The 18,690-nt window shown below is 30.5% G+C and overlaps 4 protein-coding genes across 5 annotated transcripts; 2 read left to right on the top strand and 2 right to left on the bottom strand.

The window, feature by feature from the left end:
• On the top strand, positions 1–3,155 carry LOC137814969 (probable serine/threonine-protein kinase PBL7). The gene is made up of 6 exons (XM_068617948.1): positions 1–817; positions 1,171–1,428; positions 1,509–1,672; positions 1,780–1,859; positions 1,975–2,122; positions 2,587–3,155. The coding sequence occupies exons 1-6, from the start codon at positions 277–279 to the stop codon at positions 2,938–2,940; spliced, it is 1,545 nt and encodes a 514-aa protein (XP_068474049.1). The 5' UTR covers positions 1–276; the 3' UTR covers positions 2,941–3,155.
• Positions 3,156–3,588: 433 nt separating this feature from the next.
• Positions 3,589–4,213, bottom strand: LOC137816251 (polcalcin Che a 3). The gene has a single exon (XM_068619329.1). It carries the CDS (start codon positions 4,211–4,213, stop codon positions 3,956–3,958), a length of 258 nt encoding a protein of 85 aa, XP_068475430.1. The 3' UTR covers positions 3,589–3,955.
• A 4,439-nt stretch (positions 4,214–8,652) lies between these two features.
• LOC137814968 (probable calcium-binding protein CML18) lies at positions 8,653–10,944 on the top strand. The gene is made up of 2 exons (XM_068617947.1): positions 8,653–9,246; positions 10,730–10,944. Exon 1 carries the CDS (start codon positions 8,823–8,825, stop codon positions 9,240–9,242), a length of 420 nt encoding a protein of 139 aa, XP_068474048.1. The 5' UTR covers positions 8,653–8,822; the 3' UTR covers positions 9,243–9,246; positions 10,730–10,944.
• LOC137814967 (uncharacterized) lies at positions 10,543–14,468 on the bottom strand. Of its 2 annotated transcripts, none has more exons than XM_068617945.1 (5): positions 14,310–14,468; positions 12,819–12,887; positions 12,595–12,712; positions 12,365–12,520; positions 10,543–10,864 (listed from the first exon to the last, which is right to left on the bottom strand). In XM_068617945.1, exons 2-5 carry the CDS (start codon positions 12,824–12,826, stop codon positions 10,679–10,681), a joined length of 468 nt encoding a protein of 155 aa, XP_068474046.1. In that variant the 5' UTR covers positions 12,827–12,887; positions 14,310–14,468; the 3' UTR covers positions 10,543–10,678. The 2 variants fall into 2 exon arrangements, with proteins under 2 accessions (XP_068474046.1, XP_068474047.1); XM_068617946.1 differs by having other exon boundaries at positions 12,365–12,517.
• Positions 14,469–18,690: the final 4,222 nt, after the last annotated feature.

The raw sequence follows: 18,690 nt of genomic DNA, 5'->3' as shown, positions 1-18,690 counted from the left end.
GTTGTGTGAGTCACTGGTGTTTAAATATTTTTTTTACCTTCTCCCACTCTGCAGCAGCAGGCTCCAATTATTTATACTCACAGACAGCCATGCCTCCTTTCGATTTCTCCATCTTTTAAAAATTCTGTCCCACCCCACAAGCAAAGCACCCTTAACCTTTTTCAGTCCAATTTTTTATTTTTCATTGCTTCTTCTTTTTTGCTCTCTCTTTTTCTTTCTCTCTACCCCATTTTGCTTTTCTGGGTTTCTGTGCTTATTGTTGGGATCTACTTCATAATGGGTTTCTCCCAAGGCCCCTGCACTGATTCCAGGGACCTTTCCAATGCCCCAACCTCTTCCCCATTAGTTGTAGATCACTACTGTGACTACAATAAGCTCAAATTCAGAACCTTTATCAGAAAAATGATCTGGGAATACGGTCTCGCCTGTGTGGCCAACCCTTCCCGACGCCGGAGGAGCTCCGAGAGGGGCCTGGGCGACGGCAAGAAGACGAATTTGGAACACAACAAGGCGTGGTTGCTCGCGGAGTCCGGTGGGTGTGGAGCAGAATTGTCCAATGCTGACCCTCAATCGGTTCACTCCTCTTTCAGGTTCAGTTTCTGTTCTCAGGTTGAGCTGGAGTCCCTCAACATGAGTTCTTCCAGTGCTGCGACCGTTTTGATGGTGAATTTGGACAATGGGGTGAGTGAATCTCGCGCCAAGGAAATCAAATGGAGGAGAATGGAGTCCTTGGAGAAGAGCATATCCCCTGTGGCTCACTCCTTGATCAGGTTCTGCTATGGTGAAATTCTCTCTGCTACTAGGAATTTCTCCAAGGGTAAGTTTCTTTCTTTCTTTCTCATATTTTGGTTAATGAAGACTTTAGTCCTGGTAAAAAGTACTAAATTTTGGTTTTAATTTCTGATTGTTTTTCAAAATATCTAAATCGTGGTGGAAAGAAAAGGTTAATGTTTTAGAACTAAAGTTTGAGTTTCATAAAAAAATATATAGTGAAGAAACTATTCATCTTAAAAGTCAAGACTAAAGTCGAAATTGGGGAATTTGTTCTTGTATTAAAGACATTATTAACGTTTTTTATATTTGTGCTTTGAGTGTTTGTTATTGTTTTTTGTTGAAAGTTGATTGGTTTGTGTGAGATCATGATTTGTTTCTCTGTTCTGGTGTATGTAGGGAGGGTGTTGGGGAGAGGGGCGTTGAGCTGTGTTTTTAGGGGGAGAGTTGGCCTTTTGAGGACTGCCGTGGCAATCAAACGGTTGGACAAGGAAGACAAGGAATCTGCCAAGGCCTTCTGTAGAGAATTGATGATTGCTAGTTCTCTTCACAGTTCAAATGTTGTGCCCCTTGTGGGGTTTTGTATTGATCCCGAGGAGGGTTTGTTTCTGGTGTACAAGTATGTCTCAGGGGGCAGTCTGGAGCGCCACTTGCATGGTATTCATTTTTCAGAATTTACCTGCTTTTTCTGTTATGAGGTTTTGAATTTCACTGATTCTCGCATGTCTGTTTTGCAGGAAGGAAGAAGGGTAGTTCACCTCTTCCGTGGTCTGTGAGGTACAAAGTTGCAATCGGGATTGCTGAAGCTGTGGCTTATCTTCACAGTGGAACTGAAAGATGTGTTGTGCACAGAGACATTAAGCCCTCAAACATTCTGCTTTCTTCAAGGAAGACTCCCAAGGTGAGACATTTTCTCGTGAATCAATCGTAGACTGTGGTTATGTAATGTAAAATCTGTCTCGTATGGGGTTGATGCAAGTCATTCTGATTGTTTTTGTTAAATTGTAGCTATGTGATTTCGGATTAGCTACATGGACTTCTGCACCTTCAGTTCCTTTCCTTTGCAAAACCGTCAAAGGAACATTTGGGTACAAACTTCAGCCTTTTTATATTGATTCTGCAAAAATATTATTTCTGTGTATAATTTCTTTTCATGTTAAGATTAGCTGAAATAAAACTTCTATGCCTCTGCTTTCCCTGCAGATATTTGGCTCCTGAGTATTTTCAACATGGGAAAGTATCGGATAAGACTGATGTATATGCTTTTGGAGTGGTTTTACTGGAACTCATTACTGGCCGGAAGCCAATTGAGGCAAGAAGACCTTCAGGAGAAGAAAACTTGGTCTTATGGGTGAGTTATTCTATTAATTCTTGCGAAATTGCCTTATTTTTTCATGATATCATGATGGTTGAATTTATTCCTTTTGTGGTTATACAAGGGATTCCTAGTAGCAAAAATCTTCTTTAGCTTAATCTACTGCCTTTTTTTTGTACATCAAAGCGATAAATCAATAGTATCAATTTCACCTTACTTCATTGCTTCTAGGTGACAGAACATTGTGTACCTAATGTGTACTCCTATGCAAAACAAAATTTAATTGAACATTGTTTATTTTATCTGCTTCTGTAATCAAACTTACTTGAGATACATGTAAACTGCAAAACATTATAGCTAGATTTGTAATGCATCTTAATAGTTTAGATATATACTTTAATTAATATCTTCTTCTTGGTGGATAAATGGAAAGTTAAGAACAGTAATATGGAATTGATATGGTCTTGTTAACACACGTCCAATCCAAAATTCATTTGCAGGCCAAACCTTTTCTACAGAAAGGGAAAGGTGCCATTGAAGAGTTGCTTGATCCTCAACTCAAGTGCAGTCTGAGATTCTCAAATCAAATGGGTAGAATGATTGAAGCAGCAGGTGCCTGTGTCACCAATGAAGAATCTCGGAGACCTGGCATACGTGAGATTATTGCAATACTGAAGGGTGAAGAAGAGCCTCTTTTGTCTAAAAGAAAGAAATCCAGTTTTCTTGGAAATGGTTGCGTGATTGATTGTTATTCTCAGTTAGAACAAACAAATAATGAGATGAAAAGTCACTTGGCTTTAGCAATGCTAGGAGTTGCAGAGTTTGAGGATGATGACTATCTCTATGGTCGATAAAACATGTTGACAACCCTTCAATAACCTTTTACTTTTTGCTATGATTGTGATTAAGAGTGCTAAAGTTTAGATGTGAGCGAGTTGAAAATGTAAATAGAAATAGGAGCTTAGATGATGATTGTGTGTAGATACTTTCCTTTTCCTTTTACCTTTCCCTTTTCACAAAGGGAACCTTATAGATTTTCATTCATGTTTGTGAATCATGTTCAATTCAAGTTGGGAAATTTTAGGATTTTTAATTTCATCTAAACCTTTCTTACAAATATGTTTTTGTATCACTTCGTTGTAGGTGGTTGGTTGTTGAGGTTCTGGAACGTATTTTAGTTATTAGTAAAACTAGTAGATATTCAACTGTCATAGGTTCTCTAACATAGTTATTAGTAAAATTGGTAATTATTCTACACCAATATGATAGTGAAAAGTGTGGGATGGTAAACAGCCTTCATTTTCAATGACATTTTCAATGATGGGCGTAGGCGTCTAGGAGTTTCCATTTTGAGAAGACCCTATTCAGATTCTACTTCTCACCTAATTCATAATGCACCTCAACAAGTAAAAGAAAAAAAACAAGACAGGGAATACATTAAGAATACACGAAGATGAACACGTAATGTATAGTTTGATGTATATAGCTCTGTACATTTATTTTATCTTTTATACAAGTTCTTAAGTTATGTCAAGAAAGAAAGAAAAAGATGTGTCGTGTCTAGCTGCAACCTTAAGAATTAAGATTTTGATTTACATAACTTCTGGTGTTTGGTATTGAAGCAGGTCCCTATTGAGAATAGAGCATCTCAACTGCCTCTAACTTAATGTCAAGGACCTTGCTTTATAATAATGAACATGTGAAAGCAATCAGATTAAGTTTATCGCAAGACATGACACTATACAACAAAGGCATTAGGTCAACCCCAGAGAGGCTAACATCATGAACCTACCATTGTTACATCGTATATATAAATGATGAACACACATTGACAATGATTGTGTGTTGTAAATATTATGTGGGAAGAACTTAAAAAATCTTGGCTACATCCCTCACTAGACCACGGTTGGCTCGTGCAAAATCTGTGAACTCTTGATGTGAAATGAAGCCATCACCATCTGTGTCAATTTCATCCATCATCCGTTGCACTTCATCTGGGGTCACTGATCCAAGTGCTTTAAGGGCTTCACCAAGCTCTTGTGAACTGATTTGGCCATCACCATTGGAATCAAAATGCTTGAAAATGCGTTCCCTATCAGCTACATCTTGTGGATCATCATCAGCCATTATGGAATGTTTGGTTTGTATTACCTAAAAGAATGAGTTTCTTTGTGGTTTTGGGGTTTCACTTAAAACGGAAATTGAGAGGTTAAAGGCCTAAGAGTTTGGGTAAGGTTATGCCATCTTTAGTACATGGGGTTTACTTATTATTGACACTAATGCCTAATTACCAAGATAACATAATTCACAACTTGTTTACCAAACTTGGCCAAATTCATTTTTTTTCTAATGTGAATGGTTGAAAGTGTTTTGCTAAATTTAGTCACTTTGTCAAATGTGCATTGCTCCCTCTTCAGGGATTTGCTTTATTCTTTGTCCCCCAAGTAACAAACCACAAATTCATAATACTTGGAATGGCTAACTCCCATTCTCCTCTTTTATCATTTTTGTGGAATTTAAGTGTCTATATTTTCAAATATATAATATAACACCAGTGACTCTGTCTTTTCAAATATGTTCCCCGATCCTTTACACTCTTTTTTTTTATCTCTTACATTAAATTTTAGAGTATCTATAATTGGGTTGAAAACAAAACCAAAAGAAGGAAAGGAATATTATGCTTAACTTTCACCTTTCAGTTTAACATAAAAGTAAAAGAAAGTATGTGAGACTCATGTCCAAATGTGTTCCCACATATTCTAAGAGAAAAATAAAAAGATAGGCTAGATTATATATTAAAAGATCAAAGTATCTTTATATTACATTACTCTTTTTTTTAAAAATTTTATCAACGATATTTTTCTTATTTTATTCTTCTCCCTTTTCATATAACTTTTTTTTTCTAAATTAGAAAAATAAAATATTAAAATAATTGCACTCTCACTTGTGATACAACTTTCACCCGTTCCAACTCATTAGGTTAGAGATCTTTATCCTTATATGTTTAATCTTTATCCTTATATGTTTGTTAGGAGTTTCTTCTTAAGTAACACGAGATCATGACTAATGAATATTGGTAATTGATCTATTCAGTAAATTCAATTAACATTCTAAAGTCTTGGAATTATATATCTCTTAAAAACTTTGAAATTCAACCTAGAAAATTGACGATAGTATTTTCAAGTTATCTTAAAAATGTGACAAATATTAATTATTCACTATTTCTTTATGAAGAAGTATTCTTCTTTATATAAATGAAACTTGTGATGAAGGAGAGAAACGAATATTGTAATCTTACTCTTATATTGGAAACATTTTCTAAACTAGATAAGATGAATTTTTCTAAATAGCCGAGAAGGTTTTTTTTACGTTAAAATATTATATCCCACTTTCCAACTAAGTCATGTCTACTTATGTTCAAAATGAATTTCAATGTAATATTCCTTTCAAGATTTAATGGTAATGTTTTTTTTTTCTCACTTGAAGGGAGTTGTTGAGTTACCATCTCATTGACATGTTGGTTTGAAAAGGATGGGACTATTCCTTGAAGCAACGAAGAAAAGATAGAATGAAGAGGATGCTGAAAAGAGAGCGTCATATCTGTGCTCGTTTCCATTCAAAGTTATCACGATTGATGGCCAAAAAAAGTGTTTCTATATTAAACATATTTACAGTGATTGATGGAAAATAAAATGTTTATATATTAAATATATTTACAGAAAGTATCCTCAAAGCCTATGTCCAATTAAATCTTGTGCAATTTAATCAAATCACCCCTAATTCATTCAAATCAAATCTAATTATATAATTTGGATATATTATAATTGATCAAATAATAAATATTTAATAATCAATTATATCTTATTATTTGATAATAGTTTTTAATCTAAATTTTAAAAAAAATTATAAATATACTATTTATTCTACATGGAATAATCAATCACTTCTCACACTCATATACTCTTAATTTTTTTTATATGTTATTATGATTTGATTGTCGGACAATCTTCTAAACATAACTTTCTCCTTATCACCTTAATAAGCTTGACCTATAAAACGAATAATTTATTTTAGGAGATCTACCTTCCATTTTTCATTTTGGTAAGAACAAAAATAGAGATAAAAAAAATTAAGAAAAAATAAAGTGAAAGAGAATAAAAATATTGAATTGCAAACAATCTTCTCCTTCCTCTACGTAAATAATTAAAAAAAATAGTGTGTAATTTTTTTCTTTAATTTTTTTATAGATTCCGTTTAAACTGGGTAGATTTGTCAATGGACCATAAAAAAGCTTGTCCAAATATATTTTCAACGAAATTGAAAAAAAATTGTTTTAAATTAATTAATACCATAACTGTATATTTAGAAGCATTTATACACATAATAAAGCTAATGATATATATTTGTTCATTTTAGCAAAATGATTATTTGCAGCAATGGTGAGAAGAGTCCGATAGAAGCTTTTAAAATATTTAAAATTGAAGTTCAAAATGAAGAAAGGTGAAACAAAGATTGAAACTGGAGTTTACTCTTTTGAAGAACCTATGCAATGAGGTTAAAGTTGAGTGAATTATAAGCCATGTTCTACAAATGGAAACAAAGTGCTTAAATACTATTGAGATTTTAATTCAGAAGTGGGATAGCATTGTATCAGGTAAATTAATGAGAACATGTTTGTCTCCAATAATGTCCTGCTATAATAAAGAAGTTGACATGTATAGTTTCTCACAAACAATTGTCGTTTTTAAGTAATCACAATACTCTATAATTATATATGCTCACAAAAAAATAATATATATACATATACTCTTTTAAAATTAAAAATAATAGTATATAAGAAAAGATGCAAAAGAGAGAAGATCTTAGAAAAAAATAAAATAATCAACCATGAATAAAAACCAATAAAAAGACTTCAGTTCCAAGGTGGTGGTGTTGACAAATTTAGAATAAATAGAAAATTATTAGTTTGTTTATAAAGATGAAAATACGATAACTATAAATTATAAGAACCTAAAATACATTTATTCTTATTTAAAATTATAAAATATTTCTTTTATTTTTTAAGATAATACTTCAAAAAGTTATCACCTTCTAACCTCAACAATCATATGCTTTCTAGATGGAGTGATTATTTTTTTAAGTAAAGAATCATAAATTTATATCTACTTTTTAATTTCTAAAATAATTCTTAGACTATTTAATTATTATTTAACTGAATAAAATATATTTTATTCTAAATATAAATATAAGAATAAAAATATATTATCTCACTCAAAATATTAAGATACTTTGTTGAATTTTTTTTTTCAAAAGAAAACTGACTTATTTTCAAATGTAATAGTTTAAAAAAATATAAAAGGTTGTTTATTTTTTTCAAGAGTTTAATTAAATTTCACATCAAATTTGAATGTTTTCAATTCAGTCCTATTAAATTTTCTTGATCCATTAAATATTCAACTTTTTTTATATTTTTAATTGAATTTTTTCTTTTTTTAATAACATATTATCTTGTTACATGTCTCTACACAAATAAATGTGAAATTTTGTGATTAATATAAGATAATATTACGACTAATGTAAAATAAAAAGTAACATTTTCATTAAAAATATGTTGGATAATAATAAGAACAGTCCCACCAATGAGAGGGATTTTTCTTAATCGTTATAAGTAATTATATGGAAATTATCAAGGAATATGATGATCTCCTTATCCAAACATTTTCCATTAGAGTAATATATACAATTTAAAAAATCAATAAAAACTTTAGTAGCACGATTTTAACAACAATCAAGAAAAAAAATTACAAATAGTACACAACCTTATTTTAATCACAAATAATACACGACTAGAAAAAAAAAGTTATAACTTAAACTAAAATTATGATTTCAAATACAATTTTTTATTTTAAAATCATTTTTACAAATATAAATTATCAAAATTTGATGTGAAGATTACATGACTTCTGAAAAAAAAAAAAAAACCGGCAAAAGACAGGTGCATCTGCTAAAGAAAATCCATTGATTAGTTGGCGCGAAATGAATAAACATTTGATGAGTACGGTCACTTTTATCACATATGATGGCATGTGATGTGTGAATATGTGGACCATCACACTATGCATTATCACCGTCAACATGTCCTATCCTTCACTCACAACTTACATCACTCTATCCAATTTTTTTTTTATTTCACCTCCAATTATTTTTAAATTGTTTTTTTTACATACTTTTATATCAAAAGCATGCCAGTGAAAAATTAGTATAACTTTTTTTTTTATTTAAAATTATTCCTGCTTAAAATCAATTAAGAATATAAAAATTTAAAATTTATTTTTCAATCATAATTCAATGTTTTCTGTGTTTAAAAAGGAAAAAGTGCAAGTAATTAATTAAAAAAAATGCGTTTGTAAATTATTAGAAAAATCTATGTAGGGCAGAAGTTGTTATAAAACATGATAAGGACATGATATATTGATTCTCGTGCACTCCACGAGGACATGCCACGCGTTCCAACTTCTTGTGGTTAATAAAACTCTTCCTTCGCTTTCAATTAACTAACTACTTCACCGCTTCTGCCACACTCAACAACACCGCGTTTGGCTAACACCTCACACAATACTTCTCAACTTCTTAACGCGTTTGGGTGACTGATCCAATCGCACAACCGCGCTTTCTATAAAGCGCGAGTGAGTCACCACAACCAAACTCTTCAGTTTTTTCTTCTCTCGGTGTCGCCATGGACGAAGAGGTGCGCAAGATCTTCAACAAGTTCGACAAGAACGGCGACGGGAAGATCTCGTGCTCGGAGCTGAGGGAGCTGATGGCGGCGCTGGGATCGAAAACTACCACGGAGGAGGTGCGGCGTATGATGGCGGAACTCGACCGGAATGGCGACGGCTACATTGATTTGAAGGAGTTCGGGGAGTTTCACTGCGGCGGAGGCGGCGGCGACGGGAAGGAGCTTCGGGAGGCGTTCGAGCTGTACGATCTGGACAAGAACGGGCTGATCTCGGCGAAGGAGCTGCACTCCGTGATGCGGAGGTTGGGGGAGAAGTGCTCCCTCAGTGACTGCCGGAGAATGATCGGAAACGTGGATGCCGACGGCGACGGCAACGTGAATTTCGAAGAGTTCAAGAAGATGATGACGCGCTCGTAGTTTCGTAAGTCGCTGATTTATTTTAAGAGGATGAATGACATGCATTTTACAATTATTCTGTTTATTGCAAATTTAGTGTGTGGTGTTGAAATTAAATTGAGATGTGGAATTAATTGTAGAGAGAAAGAAAAACATTCCTTTTACTGTGTAGCACTAACTATAAACAGATTTTACTCTCACAATCCAATAACAGTTTGAATAATTTTTGTAAAGGATAGATAGTGACTCTGGTCGAAAACGTAATTCATCAAAAGTTTCTGAAAATATAATCTGCGTGTCACTGAATCTTCCAATCAAACTAATCTGTGTCTATTAAAATGAAAATTGTATAACATATCAGTAAATGATTAAGTTGAAGAATAAAAATGACTATTAAAATATTACAAACATTATCTTCAATCGAGATTTTCTAGCATCAAAACTAAATTCACGCCTAAATTATATCTTAAATAACTTTTTAATTTAGCTCTTTTATGAACTCATTTGAGAGGAATACTTCTATAAACTTAGATGACACTCAAATCACCAGTTGTAACTATCCAAAGTTCAAATCCTTATTTGAAATTTGACAATAGTACAACACTCCAATAAGATTGTCTATAGAAGAAAAATACTTGCAGATCTGATTAACTTGAAAAGAGTGAACAATTAATTAGGGTTTTAGACATGTTTTTCATGAGAGTTAATATTATATAGGTAATAGATGATGATTTTGTCAATCCAATTAAAATGAATAGAGATGATAAAATTTTATTTTCTTTTATACCACTGTATAAAGGATATATCATTGCACAATTTTCTTTAATGTTATTTTTAATTGTATAATTTTATTTTTTAATAAATAAATAAAAATATATTTATTAATAAAATAAGTAATTGAACAGTTTTTCTTTATTTTAAAATAACTAAATAATTTTTTTAAAAATAACTATCTCATAATTATTTTAACATTTTTTAATATCATTCCTGTAAAATTATATATATATCTTTGAAACTATATTATTTTAATATTATAAGAATGTGAATACTAATACAGAAAGCACATTTATTTAACTAATATATATATATATATATATATATATATATGTGTGTATAATACAATTATATGTTCCCAAGTCAAACAGGAGATTATTGTTAAATTAGAGTAATATAAGTTAATTCACTTGTTTGTAGATAATACATGCTAAAAAAATTGATAAACTAAGATTTTTTTAAGCAATTATCATGCTATGCATTATAATTTAGGATTGAACAATCATAAAAATATTTATATTATTAATATATTTGAAGTCAAGTAAAATAAAAAGGAATTGATGACAGTCTAAATTTATATTAAATAATGTGAACGAAATAAACATGGCAATTTCTGGATATGTGATTTTGAAGCTAAAAATGAATAAAATTTTATAGGATCCTTTACACGACAATTTGTTATGTTATCTGGTGTCCATTGGATCTTCACTAATCTCTTCCTTTTCATTTTTCAGTGTAGCAGTTTCTTCGTCATCCTTGGTAATTTCTTCCTGTTTCATTTCGGGAGGTGGCGGCAATGTTTTCGTCACCAGCTCCACTATTTCGGTCACCTCTTCATCTGGAAAACGTCCCTCACAACTTTCTATGATCTGTGTAATCAAAGTAAACAAACTGCTTAATTACAGTTTCGTAGGGGTAGCTATTGAAATAGACTAAAAATTTTAAAGCACATTATCAGTCCCAACCCAGTCCTACCAAAAATGAATGGACAACTCTGAGATTTAGAAATAGAGATAACAATACTCTCTTCGCAGAAAATTATTATCAAACATAACACAACCATTTAAATTTTGGACTTAAAAATTCAAGCAATCCTATCTTTCTATGCAGTCAAAATTGCAGACTAGCAAACCTGATGATTCCAATACTTCTTACACAAACACAACTAATCAGGAGTTTACATATACAAAATCAAATTCGACAAAAAATATGATAATCAGCTACAGGGCTAAAAAAAGTAGTCTTTCAAAACTTTTGGATTTTGATTTCAGTCTTTACAAAAAAAATCGACCATTTCTAGTCTTTCATTTATTTTCAACCATCAATAATAAACCCTCTCCCGGAACTATTTTTTCCTTATGAAGGAGTAATTTTTATACAAAAAAAATAAATTATAAGCAACGAACAAAATTCCAAAATTTTAGACCAGAAACTTCATTAATCCTTAATATCTTAGTTTGAAGTTTTAAACCCCACGTACAGATAATCATATAGTCTACTTTGACTATATTTGATAAATGTAAAAGTATTTTATTCCGTCATCTAATTAGAAATTATCGAGTATAATAAGCTAAAAATGTCTAATAATATATCATCCCCCTTAAATGAGCAAAGCTTCTGGTAAGTAAAAGCACACTAAGGTAGCAAAACAGAGAGATTTGAAAACTTAAAAGATTAAATCTTGTAGATTTGGTCCATCAGGATTAACCCATGACCACTAGCTGGTGTATTCAAACCAAAGGCGACCCAGTGCCTGAAAACTTCCTTATTGATGTATGCATAATAAATGGAGAATGGAGAGTATGTTTCCAATATTTTTCTCACCCTCTAAAATTCAGTAACAGGTCTTTGGATAAGTTGGGACCAAAGAAAGTTAAATATAAGTCTAATGGTCTCAGTGCTTCCAATTCCAACTGATATATCATTACAGGATTCACTGGAAAAGAAATTCTGGAATTCATAAAAAAATACAAATCTATTGGTTATCAAACCTAACATGTGAATTGGGGATCGACTAACTATTCTTTCTTTTTTTATCATTCCAAGTTATTAATAATGGAGGGACTATGTTTCCAAACTGGCTGATCTTACGAATAACAGTTTTCTTATAAATTATATTTTGATAGAGCAAATTAGTTATGAGAAGAAAAATGGGAATTATGCTATAATACCTGTTAATTGTCAGAATTTTGTGTTGCTTATTTGCTAGAGTTTACAAGTTACATCACAGCATAAAAAGTTAAAAGTCAATACCTAATACTTCATACTTCAAAGCTAAAGGCAAATAACAGAAACACATCGCAGAGCTAATAACTTCTAACTAAATGGTTTAGTGTAAAATAAATGGGAAAATTTAAATTGATACTTACAGGGAATATTTCAACTTCAGAAGTTGGCCTAGTGTTTAATATGTTCAGAACCTCAGCTTTTGCTAGGTCATGTCGTTTAATACAAGTCAAAAACTCATTGATGCTCTCTCTTGTTTGATCAGAGGCAGCAGTGTCAACCAAATAATCATAAACCTGCTAGATATCCAGGACATTCATTTACCAACAAAACTAAAAAATTATTGCCATCTATTAGAAAAAGCAAACCTAACCTTGTATTCAGACTGCTCCACTTTGGCAATAACCCTGGTTGGATCCTTTGAAGCTCCTTTAGCTCGTAAGAAATCAAGGACCTCAAAATTTGTGAGTGCACCAGCATTGGCCTCTAAGCTATGACCAAGTTAGTAAACATCAACCATATGCCAATAGATAATAGAAAAGTTCAAATGAAATTAGTGTATTAATTTGAAAACAAACAAAAATGGGGGAAACATACATCTTCATTTGTGCGACACTAGAGAGAGAGAGAAAAGGAAGTAACAAAAAGAGAGTGTTTCCTTTGCTTCTGCAATAAAGCCAACATATAAACACCAAATTAAATAATTGAATTTTCACAAAAATACATCCGAATACAATTTTAACTTAAAGTGCAAAATTTGGGTGGAGTGGACATCAAAAGAAACAAAATTGAGTTGGTATGGTTTCTCCTATCAAAGAAATAGCAATATTCAAATATTGAACCAATGCAGAATATCAAATAATTTCATTGCCACTTTAATTCTTCCGGAACTTGGGTGGCAAAAAACTTTGGTACTGGTTATATAAACAAGGTGTTCAGTTGCAAGGAGTTTTGGGCAAGTATAACTGGATAAGTATTTAGTAAGCAGTGGAAGATCATTACTTTAATCAAACAGAAACAATGGTAAAGTGAACAGAAATGTGAATCAAAATAGTGGTAGTAAAGGAGGGAAACAAAGACAGAAAACCAAATAGAGGCAAAGAAATAAATAGTTATCTATACTGTCACGAACCAACTTACCCTAAAGCTGAAGCCGTTAGATTAGGTGTGGACTCATGGTTTTTATATGTTCTTATATTTAAGACACATTGGCCTTCCCTATCATCCGCTGAAATTCTCTGTAACTACTGCAATTTGAATGAGTATTGCCAAATTTCTTTTCATTTACTCCTCTAGTTGTTTGGTACTCAATCTAACATCAATTTGCCAATGTTGAAATTCTAGACAGTTTATGTTAGAGACTACATTCAAATCTTAAAGCAACAAATGACTTAATCAAACTTAGCTTGAATGATGGAACAGAGAAAATAAATTTCTTTATTTTAACAAAAGGACCCTGACTTTTATTGTGGCTGGCTATCTGAGTACATAATAATAGAATGGGTGGAAGTAGTTTACATTATTTGTTTAATTACATATACAGAATTAGCAATCTTCTTCCCATGCAGAAGGCAAGAAGAGGAGAAAAAAAAAAAGATTAAAAAACAAAACCAAAATAACAGTGGATAAGGAACTGTTGGGTCAGTAATATGTAAGGAACTAATGGGTAACGTATACCAAAATAAATTTAAAAAACCTAATAAACAGTATTGTGGAAGACCAACTACTTCCCACTTAGAACACTCTTATCAAGACAAAGTAAACTATCAAATACAAAGTGTTTTGAAGTTAAGAATTCTGAAAGTACCAAACCCAAATATCAGAGTGCCTAGACAGAATTCTATATTTCAATATCCTTGTCATTCTCGACATGTAGCAAATACTGCGTATAACTACGTTTACTTTGCAATGTTCCTTGAATGATGAATTAATAAGCATGCAGCCATAATTATGGAACCAAAAAAACTCTGTTTGTGAGATACAATTCATCACTAAACAGAGGCCAAGAAAACGCCTTTCTTCAAAATCCAAGAAATAGAAGAACTACAAATCTAAGGACCAAAGAATATAAAACAACAAAAAACTAACCTTCGCGGAGAACCTGGAGATGCTTCGGTGCGACGGCGTGCCTGAGTTCCACGGTTGCCAAAGTGCTGGAGTGAGATAACGGCCTCCTGATGCTAGGGCATGCAATAATTGAGAGGAAAAGGTTTTAACGAGAACCGTGTGTGAAAGAAAACATTTGTAGCAAAAAACAAATTAAAAAATTAATTATTTATTTATTTATTTAATATTTTAAAATAAGAATATTTTGTATGAATGTTAATACTTAAACTTCGTTACATTCTTATTGAGTCTCTCAGCACAGGTTTAGAATGGAAAATTACAGGCTGCTACGAACGTCATTTTCAAATAATTATTGTAAAATTAAAAATTTATATTATATATGATAAATTATAATTAATGGTATAAATATTAATATATAATACACACTATTGGGTTGGATCGCAGGTGTTCAAATTTTACTTAGCACCATTACTGCACCTAATTTAGTATTAGTATGAAAGACAAAAATACCCTTAAATAATAGAGTTTTAAGGATTTTTTTTTCAAAATGAATTTTATGTATTACGGATTTTTTTTATTTAGAATGAGATTTTAAATTTTGAATTCTGGATATACTTTTTCATAATGTATTATTTTCACTTTTAGATTTTTATTTTCGAAAATAAAAAATTATGTTAGGCACAGGTTAAAAATGATTTGGCGTACGAAAAACTTGCCTCAATTTGGACAATTACTTCCTCTAGTATATAACTGCACCCAATTTCACTATAAAAATGGAAAATTCTTTAAATAAAATAGGATATATATAAAAATATATTATAGATTTCTTTATCTCAAATATATTTTTGGATTTTTCTTTTCAAAACAAATTTTTTATATTGTGGATTTTTTATTTAGAATAAAATTTTGATTTTTTTCAAGATTTTTATTTCCAGAACACAACAACCTTTTCCATACCTACTTTTTCTAGAATGTATTATTTCCAATTCTAAAATTTTATTTTTTAAATAAGGGACATTTTCGAAAATTCAAAACTATGTAGGATGAAAGTTCAAAAAGATTAGAATTTGCCTTTAATTTGAGGGGGTCAGAAAGCAATTGGCCACCATGACAGACTAATGGGCCAACATCAACTTGGTGAAGGACCCACTATCAACTTCAAACCAAGGACCCAGTGAACACAATTTGGCCTGAGATTACAACCATCCAATTCATCCACTGGTGATGCACAATTAATTGCCTCACTTTTCTGGATCACACCAATTTTTCATTTTCACCTTCATCACTAATCTTCAAAATAAAACTTTTAAATTGGGACTAAATCTGTTTAACTTACCTTAAATATTAATTTTACATGTGAGTTTTTATAAATTAGTTAAATAATATATATAAATTATTGCAAACTCCTTAATATTTTGTATACAGTGTCTATGAATACCAAATATCCATATTTGAATTCATAAAAACTAGTTATATATCACCCTAATTCTTTTATTACATAAGGTGTTTTATTTAAAAAACAAAACAGTTCTAAATCACCGATTACAGATTAAGAAGATAACATTTTTCATTGCAATACGAACAAAAAATTGTTCTCTTTAATTACGTAAAGACGGTCAAATATGGTCAAATATGTGATGCTAGTGAGATGGAGTTGCCTTATATTACCGAAGAAATAAATTGAAGATTGAATTTGAACATTCAAAATCTAATTTAAGGTTCTTTATAAAAATTAACAAATATATTTATTCTATTTTCCTAATTTTTAAATTCTAAACAATTATATAAATTTAATCATTTACTTGTTTTGTGGGAAGATTGAGTCTGTCTAAATCCAACTATATAAGAAATGGTTACTGCAAATTGTATGCATGTTACACCTGCTAAATTGATTTTAACTTTAAAAAAAAAAAATCTTCCTTTTCCAAACTTTTTCCTTACATTTTTTTGCTGTTAACCAAATAAAAGTTAAATGATAACGAAAATATACTTAAATGGTAAGAAAGCAAAGTCAGTGATAGTGAGTTATATCTATCATCAATTAAGAGTATGTGGTCCTTCTCAGTGGCTAGGCAATTTGACAAAACATGTGCATCATTTATGATATCAAATTCCAATACACAACAACAACATCAATGTATTTAGATAGCTTCAATGTTTTATTCCATCAACATTTTTAGCTGTACATTATCCACATCAAATTGATACGTGCTTGGTGAATTCAGTCGTTGATGTCAATGAATAAATTTGCCAAAAGAAAAATCAAAAAATGGAAAGAAAAAGAACACAAAGTAAGAACCTTAATCTTTTAACCTTGTTTCTGTTTTCACTCTTAACTTGTTTTTTTTTAGTTTTTTTTTGTATGTTAGATTACTTGTTTTTTGTTTTGTTTTATATGTTAGATTATTTATAAGGAACCACTACTATGTCTAGTGCCTGGTATCAATTTTTCTTCTTGTATTCAAGTTTAGACTCTTATAAAGAATTTTAGGTCATGTGTCTGATCCGATATATGATCATGAATCTTTTTTCAACCTGTGTATTTAACATTATGAGGGAGCACAAATCAAGGGATCTCAATCAAATAGACTTAATCATCCTTAATGACTCAATTAGGACGGAATCATGACTAAAAGTAGAAAAGTTACAATTCGAACAATATATGCCTGATTATACTCTACAGAAAAGATATAATCTAAACATCTAATAAACAACACAGATATTACTCTCAACTTCTATTTCATATTATACTCATTATATTTATGTTCTTACTGACTTGAGCGTCAGAGTCTCATCGCAGGAGGAACCCTCATTTCCAGAAAGCCTTTAAAAAGAAACCACAAGAAACTCATTCAGATTCTGACCGACCTCAAGTTGACTAGAACAAATACATATCTAAAATTTTACCAATGTAACTATTTATACTGTTTATAATAAACTATATAATTAATAAATCATATTTAACTATGAAATTATCTAATTTATTCGATATCTTTTCATATTGAAGTTTTTACACTAACGAATCCAACTATTTCCACCGTTCTAACCAAAAGCTGTTGTACGCAATTGGAATGATAAACGCTACCAATAATTAAACGTGGAAAATTGTTGACTACAAAATGGAAAAAGTTGAAAAAACGTGTATGCTAGTACAGAGAACCAGTCCACCCTTCCCATTTTATTCCATCTTGCATTCCAGATTTGACTTGTAGTAATTTGGATTCAATTTCCAACTACTCGAAAAAAAATTTAAGTTTTATTTTATAAATTTAAGAATTTTTAATTGAGTATTTATTATAACTAAATTATCAAATGCTTCAAATTATATATTTTTTAATTAAATTATGAACTTTAATTTTACCATTAATTTAGCTGAGGTTGTTACCTTGTATCATTGACATTTACAACTTCATAAGAAATTAAAAATGGCATTATGTTCTTAATTCATATTAAGAAATAAATTTTATTAATTATTCAGAAGTTTTATATTTCTCAATTGAATAATTGTTATCAAATGAATTGAGGTGGCTATCTGATTTTATTGTATCTAACAATACTACTCATTTGGACAATAATAAAAAATTACCTTGTTTTGTTTTTTTAAAATTAAATATTAAAATAAAAATAAATTAACCATGTTAATACACAAAACAATGTCATTTGGTAAAAATAATTAAGGTTCCAGAGATTATTTTTTTTATCATTAAGTTTGTATCGTTGTGTTTGAAACTATAAAATAAAAGGACTAACTTATCTCAATTTAGGTAGAGATTCAATTTTAAAAACATAAATATTTTGAATGTTTTATATATATAAAAAAAAATTAGTAGAAACTCAGATGAAGATATCCAAATTTAGGATTGACTTAAAAGTTTTATTATGTCGTTTTTTTCTCATCCGCAACACGTAAGCAAAATAATAATCGCATCAATTCAATTAAAAATAAAATAAAATAATAGAAATTCAATTGAAAATATAATTTTTTTATAATTAAATGAAACTTTAATAAAAACTTATTTAAAAATATTCAAATTTACTCATTCATTTTAATAAGCAAAAAGATTTATTGTAAGCCAACCCATTTTATAAAATTTTAATTAATTAATTAATGTCTTTAATTAGATAAAATTTTAATTTTTAATTAAATAAAAATTGAATTGTTGGTACTTTGGCCAGTCAGTTTGGCCGTCTAGAGTAGGCTAGTGGTTTGAAATACCAACCGTTGTACGACTCAAGTCTATTTTTAATACTCCTAATTCATATAAAATATTAGGATAATACTTTCAATTTAAAAACTTAAGAAAATAAAATTGTAGCGTTTTAAAATGAGTATATGATTTTTTTTCATCTATACTTCACTCAACTTAATATTTTTTACGGCTCAACTAAACACTCAAATTTC

This window comes from Phaseolus vulgaris, chromosome 1, assembly GCF_000499845.2.
Source record: "Phaseolus vulgaris cultivar G19833 chromosome 1, P. vulgaris v2.0, whole genome shotgun sequence".
Taxonomy (NCBI): domain Eukaryota; kingdom Viridiplantae; phylum Streptophyta; class Magnoliopsida; order Fabales; family Fabaceae; genus Phaseolus; species Phaseolus vulgaris.
This window is presented reverse-complemented; position numbering and strand designations above follow the sequence as displayed.

Bases quoted from the DNA above. Each gene is read 5' to 3' on its own strand.
- LOC137814969 (XM_068617948.1), top strand. From the start codon at position 277: ATGGGTTTCTCCCAAGGCCCCTGCACTGATTCCAGGGACCTTTCCAAT. The intron at 1,429-1,508 runs GTATTCATTTTT...TCTGTTTTGCAG, and splicing joins TCTGGAGCGCCACTTGCATG to GAAGGAAGAAGGGTAGTTCA. The intron at 1,860-1,974 runs GTACAAACTTCA...CTTTCCCTGCAG, and splicing joins ACCGTCAAAGGAACATTTGG to ATATTTGGCTCCTGAGTATT.
- LOC137816251 (XM_068619329.1), bottom strand. From the start codon at position 4,213: ATGGCTGATGATGATCCACAAGATGTAGCTGATAGGGAACGCATTTTC.
- LOC137814968 (XM_068617947.1), top strand. From the start codon at position 8,823: ATGGACGAAGAGGTGCGCAAGATCTTCAACAAGTTCGACAAGAACGGC.
- LOC137814967 (XM_068617945.1), bottom strand. The intron at 12,521-12,594 runs GTTAGGTTTGCT...CTGGATATCTAG, and splicing joins TGGAGCAGTCTGAATACAAG to CAGGTTTATGATTATTTGGT. The intron at 10,865-12,364 runs GTAAGTATCAAT...TTGATTACACAG, and splicing joins CTGAAGTTGAAATATTCCCT to ATCATAGAAAGTTGTGAGGG.